At 37.7% G+C, this 6,486-nt stretch overlaps 1 protein-coding gene across 2 annotated transcripts; it reads right to left on the bottom strand.

Moving 5' to 3' along the window:
- Nucleotides 1-881: 881 nt before the first annotated feature.
- meak7 (MTOR associated protein, eak-7 homolog) lies at nt 882-5,620 on the bottom strand. Of its 2 annotated transcripts, none has more exons than XM_027161284.2 (8): nt 5,494-5,620; nt 5,245-5,407; nt 4,172-4,399; nt 3,675-3,819; nt 2,978-3,376; nt 2,747-2,865; nt 2,296-2,478; nt 882-1,325 (listed from the first exon to the last, which is right to left on the bottom strand). In XM_027161284.2, exons 2-8 carry the CDS (start codon nt 5,401-5,403, stop codon nt 1,206-1,208), a joined length of 1,353 nt encoding a protein of 450 aa, XP_027017085.1. In that variant the 5' UTR covers nt 5,404-5,407; nt 5,494-5,620; the 3' UTR covers nt 882-1,205. The 2 variants fall into 2 exon arrangements, with proteins under 2 accessions (XP_027017085.1, XP_027017086.1); XM_027161285.2 differs by having other exon boundaries at nt 882-1,322.
- Between the last annotated feature and the right edge of the window lie 866 nt (nt 5,621-6,486).

Here is a 6,486-nt window from a genome sequence, read left to right as displayed (position 1 = left end):
ATTTCCTCCTGTGTGTGACTGGAAACTGTGACATTCAAATGTGGGTGGTGACATTTTATAACAGTGAAGGATGAATCACATACAAACCAATACAAAAAATGACAACAACTCATTGTAGAGGTTTTGTCGACTGTACGTACCGCAGAATTCCTTCAAGAATAAACAAACTGTTTTTGTTCTTCAGGAATAAAACACTGCAGGAACGCGACATTGAAACGCACAAACCTATGGAATCTTTAAACCAGTGTCCAATTTTATCCGGCAAGGGCCGGTGTGGGTGCAGGTTTTCATTCCAACCAAGCAGAAGCCACATCAGAGTCTACTAAAAGCCAAGAACAACTGATTAAACAGGTGGAATTAGGTGTGGCTTCTGCTTGCTTGGAAAGAAAACCTGCACCCACACTGGCCCTTTCTGGATAAGACTGGACACCGCTGCTTTAAACGAAAGGTCCACACTGAATGGATACACAGAATATGTTTTCATTGTGTGTTCCAATAATAGGTTTGTGATAGTTTACCATGCTGGCATCTCAGGGTAACACTGCATGTGCAGGTAAAAAGCATTTCTATAGGAGGAAAAAAAATCTCTATGTGAAATTAAAGGGTTAAAAGTCAGTTCAGTGTCATTTGGTGTTATAGATCCTGAAAACAAATCAAGTTTTCATCTTTTTTTCCAGCAACTTGAAATAGGAAATTAAGCTTAGCAGTAGTGGCAACAGCAAATACAAGAAGACTCAAACTGTGTTATTGTGGCTATAAGAGAAAGCATTGAACAGAGAGAAAAACAGACCACAGTTACCGATACAAGAAGGTAGATTTCATCTAAGAATTAGATGCCGTTGAAAGTCTCAGGATAATGATAAAGAATACAGTACATGTAATTCAGAGTGTTTCTTACTTTTATATTAATCATTAACTTAATTCATTGACAAACATTATTACCACAGTTATTAACGTCTTGTTAATTAATTCTAGGCTTCACACTGTGATATTTTCTGCATTTTTATCATATTAGATGGAATCCAGCTCCATTAGTTTAGGAATCAACACAACAGATTCAACAATATCTATATATTTTGCTACATATCATACATCTCATACATCATACATCACATAAATTATAGATACATTTTCATCCCCTAATATGTCCAACTAAAAGCAGGACCAGTCTTTTGATTGTGTTGAATAAATCCATCCATTCTCTCTCATCCATCATCTTCTTCTTCTGGCTCTCGTAGGCCTTGGCTATGCAGGGTTTTCCCTGTCATCTCGATTATAGCCTGAATCTCAGGATCTACATCCAGAATACTCTTCTTAGTCTCCTGCTTTAAAGAGAACAGGGAATGCCATGGTTGTAATCTTACATATCAACAGATTTTCACTATAAAATTCATCATTCAGTAACTGTGGATGGACATAATGACGACAGTATGCATATGATTAATTCTATAAGATATAAAACACTGTGGGACAAGTTGTTATAGGAAAATAATTAATGAGAGGTGGCTTGAGGATTCTACCCTGTTATTTTCCTATAACAACACATCTTGGACACATCTTGTTTTATTCCTCATAAACAACAGTAGTGTTTTAAGATAAAAACGTCTGACTTTTTATTCAAATGCATTATATGTTGAGTCTACACAAAAAAGTTCCTGTTATACTTTTTATCATTTCAGCAGCTCTCCTTTTTTTCCCGACTTAAGTTAATACAGGAAAAAAATCCTGTCATGTTACTGTGAAAGGTTAATGTTCAGAAGACTTTGCTGTTTCATAAAGCCTAAAGTCAGAGCCTCACCTCTGACAAATCGCTGAAAGAACATTTTCTCTGCCCAGACAACTTGTTAAAAAACAAATCCAGTTGTTAGGATGTTTTAGGTGGTTCATCTGACACACAAATCTGCCACTACTGTCTGAGCTACTGTTATAGGAATTAAATCAAAACCATCTGACCAATCAGATTAGAGTGCGTTGTGGCATAAGAATAAATAATAGGGCCAGACAAAATTTTTGATAACTAAAATATGAGTCATTGGGCATCCTAATTTTTTTAATGATAGGCATGTCATGAGCCTCCTGGTGGTCCAGTGGCAGAATTCTGCTCTCTCATTGCTGTGGCTCAGGTTTGATTCCCAGGCAGGAAGCCAACTCAGCCACTGAAGGGTTAACTCTCAGTTCCAGTCCCAAGCCCGAATGAAATAGGAGTGTTGAGAAAGAAAAGAAAAGAGACAACAACAAAACAAACAACAAAAGAAAAAGAACAACAACAACAACAACTGTAGGCATGTCACCTACCTGTTCCTGTTCCCCAGGGGGCACACCAACTCCCCACACCTCTACTGTGTTCACTGTGAAGTCTTCTTCCGCAGAGAGTTGAGGACTACCGTAGGTGGTGCAGCGTGGACGAGCCCGACTGTGACCACGGCCAAAATCGCTGTCTAGCCACAAACCGAAATACCCAAGCTGTCCACCCATACCCTATAATCAGACAGCAAAATTGGTATTGCTTTTGAAGGTGTAGTCAGTAATTTTCGAGGACACCATGCTCTCAAAAATACTCCTAGGCTAGAACCTCTGAAATCTTCGGAATCAACAAGTAACATAACTGAAGAGATCTCAATCATTTGAAAGTCATCTGTTTTAATTTTTTTTTTTAACAGAGACAAAGTTTTCTCCATGCAAATATATTTTGTATTACTGGAGGAGAACTTAAAGAGTGTCTCATTAAAGTGATATATAGTCTCACCAGACCATTGGGCATGGTTTGCTGGCCTTGGTTCAGGTACATGTAGTGCTGGTTATAACCGGTACATGTGTACACTCGCAAAGATGGCGACACAGAAAAAAGGAAGCACCTGGAATCACCTAGAAATAAAGGAAATGAGAATGATATTTAGGAAAAAGAATAACCTGGAACATCTGTGGTCAATAAACACAGAGTCAATATGAGCTTGTTGGCTCTCCTCCTGCCACTTACCCTGAAACTGAGGTTTGAGCTCCCAGCTATGAGATGCAAAGCCTCCAAATATGTAGCCCTTGGTGTCTTTCACCAGTAACACAGTGGAGCCCTGGCTTTTACAATTTCCAACCAGACGAGTAAAACTTTCACCATGTCTGTTGGTGGAAAACAGCAGCCTCCAGTGGGCAGTGTGTCCTGCAGGCAGCTGAGAAGTCAGGAACATGAGAAGTGATATATCCAATATAGAGCGCAGCTCAGTCCAGGGAGCGTTTAGACACTGGGGCAGCAGAGTGGGAGGTGGGCGCGAGGTCAATCCTACATCAAGACCATCAGCAATCAGGAGCTCCAGGTATGTGGACACACCTGATACACGTAATAGCCAGTCCTCAAGGCAAGCTACATCACACATGTCCTGATCTACAGGAAAGAAAAGAAGAATCAGTCAGGTCAAACTTAACAATGTCTATTTAGTAAATAACTAATTTATTAAATATTCATATTTATTATAAAGGCATGATCCCAGTAAATCCTGTAGGTCTAAAATAAATAAATAAATAAATAAATAATTACAGCCTATACAAATCTATCTATTGCTAATGCCAGCTATAAACGTACTTTTAATCTATAAAGATTGTTAATATTTACACAAAATTTAAAAATAACATAATTAAATATAAATCAGAAAAATGTAAATCGGAGAAGTGGTATCACTAACCTGAGGATTTTAACTCAGAGCTCAACTGCTCAGCCAAAAGCTTCACCCCCTGATCACCATGACCCATACGATCTGGTCTCCAGCCTCGCAGAAGTCCCTTATGTGTGAGAATCTGAACTACAGCTGATAGCAAGTCCTCTAAAAACTGTAGATGACATCAAACAGAAACCATGTGTCCCTGCAAATGTCTTTATATCATAAAGAAAATACTATGCTATTATTATATTAGAAACTTTTTCTTTTTTTTACTTTGAAAAATACATTATTTACTTTGATCAATATGCATAAACTGGTCTACTTCATGATGTTAGAGTCTAAACAGCCTAAAGCACCAAACTGTTTTCATATTACATAATGGCAACAATTACGTGGTTCAACACAAAGCACACAGTTTTCCCAAATGTCTTCACAAATTCTCCAAAAAACCACAAAGGAAAATGAGCCACATAAGAAATGGGGTACGATATTTTGGAGCTCCAGCCTATACACATACTCACTTCTCTTATCTGATTGGTCATAACCATTGCTTTGGTCCCATGTGCCATTGCCATGACAAGTGGTGCTCTCTCTTCTGCTGTCCCCCGAAGAACATCTGCCAGGAAGATCACCAGCTGCTCTCGACTTACCCCACCACCAGGTGGCACTGGCACACCAGGGTCCACACTGCAAATTCCCTCATAGACTCTTAAAATCATTGGGTCCGAAGCCATTTTACCCATGGTTATCTTAAAAAAAGGGAGGGGCATTTTGTACAGCATGCAATGTAAAACACTTGACTACTTGGCACATTTCCTAAAAGCTGCTTAATTACAGTTCGCACTTTAATTTTAATTGGATTAATTGGACACATGTGATATGCATCACTGTGAGCATGTTGTGTATATGTATCACTGTGTATATGTATCTCTGTGTATATGTATCACTGTGAGCATGCTGTGTATATGTATCTCTGTGTATATGTATCACTGTGAGCATGCTGTGTATATGTATCTCTGTGTATATGTATCACTGTGAGCATGCTGTGTATATGTATCACTGTGTATATGTATCTCTGTATATATGTATCTCTGTCAGCATGCTGTGTATATGCATCACTGTCAGCATGCTGTGTATATGTATCACTGTGTATATGCATCACTGCCAGCATGCTGTGTATATGTATCACTGTGTATATGTATCTCTGTGTATATGTATCTCTGTGTATATGTATCTCTGTGTATATGTATCTCTGTCAGCATGCTGTGTATATGTATCACTGTGTATATGTATCACTGTGAGCATGCTGTTTATATGTATCACTGTGAGCTTGCTGTGTGTATGTATCTCTGTCAGCATGCTGTGTATATGTATCACTGTGAGCATGCTGTTTATGTCTCTCTGTGTATATGTATCTCTGTGTATATGTATCACTGTGAGCATGCTGTTTATATGTCTCTCTGTGTATATGTATCACTGTGAGCTTGCTGTGTGTATGCATCTCTGTCAGCATGCTGTGTATATGTAACACCGTGTATATGTATCTCAATACAGAACTGGGAGGAGCTGCAGGTGCAGATGTTATTATTCCAACCTTGAGCGTGTCTATGTGTAAAACATTCCCTTTCCCAGTAGGTACAGACGAGCTGCTGGTGCTCTGAAGTCTGTCATAGACTCCCTCAATAACAGGTCGCTCATCAGGACGGAAACGGACCAGACGTTTGTGCACTACAGCACTTTCTGTGTTCCCCATCGATCTGAAGGGCAAAAGATGCACACATTCAGCTCCAGCATGATTATGATTCTCGAATATTATTGTTAAGTTGCCATAAAAGGCTTATACCTGTAAAGGCTAACCGGTTATCGATAAATAAGATGTTGGAATAAGGAACTTGTGATCACATTTCAATCCTACACGTAAACAGAGTTTTTCACTTCCTGACTCCCATGATACGTCATTCTCGGTCGTCGGCTAAGACAAACTGTGATTGGATAAAAAGGGTCCAATTATTTGCCTGCTTGCTGTGCTGCCCTATTATGATTGGTCCTTTCTGTTTTGCTTCGCGGAAGTGATTCATTCAGCGTTTTCCAAACATTTTTAAAATGTTTGCTTTAATTGTTGTATCAGGTCTGAGTAAACTGTCCTACTGTCAGTATAAATGCTTACACAATTTAATACATTTAAGTGCTATCACTAAGGAAATCCCATCATTATATAGAGTATAATATAATACAATATAATATAATTATAATATAATATACTATAATATAATGATGTCATATAATATAATATAATATAATATAATATAATATAATATTTAGGATTTGCAATAGATACTTGAATAAATAATTCATTTTAGATATACATTTTAGTTATTATAAATTCTCTAATATTTCTTTAATTTGTTACATACACAGTTATATACAGTATACAACTTTCAGTAGAATGAAACCCGGCCTACTCCTCCTTAGACATATAAATAAACTAAATGTAAGAAACTAATGTAAGAACGGAAATAAGAAGTATTTAATACTACTACTACTACTACTACTACTACTACTACTACTACTACTACTAATAATAATAATAATAATAATAATAATAACAATAATTTGTGCATTTATGTTACATGTAATAACAGTACAGATAATAAATCGTCAAAAGGATATTTATAAATGATATACAATTATAATATAAATTATAAACAACGGCGTTCACAAGCTCCCCCCCGCCCCCATGTAATTTATGTGTAATTCTTCATCTCCACCAAAAGAGGGCAGTGGTGTGCAAGCGGGCCGCGATGTTCGCGGCCCTGTCGAGTTTGCAGCGCTATTC

The sequence above is a fragment of the Tachysurus fulvidraco genome, chromosome 13 (assembly GCF_022655615.1).
Source record: "Tachysurus fulvidraco isolate hzauxx_2018 chromosome 13, HZAU_PFXX_2.0, whole genome shotgun sequence".
Classification (NCBI taxonomy): Eukaryota; Metazoa; Chordata; class Actinopteri; order Siluriformes; family Bagridae; genus Tachysurus; species Tachysurus fulvidraco.
Note: the sequence above shows the minus strand (reverse complement) of the source record. Positions and strands in the feature narration are given on the sequence as shown.

Bases quoted from the DNA above. Each gene is read 5' to 3' on its own strand.
- meak7 (XM_027161284.2), bottom strand. From the start codon at position 5,403: ATGGGGAACACAGAAAGTGCTGTAGTGCACAAACGTCTGGTCCGTTTC. The intron at 3,377-3,674 runs GTTAGTGATACC...TCTTTCCTGTAG, and splicing joins CTCTGAGTTAAAATCCTCAG to ATCAGGACATGTGTGATGTA. The intron at 1,326-2,295 runs GTAGGTGACATG...TTCTCTTTAAAG, and splicing joins CCCCTGGGGAACAGGAACAG to CAGGAGACTAAGAAGAGTAT.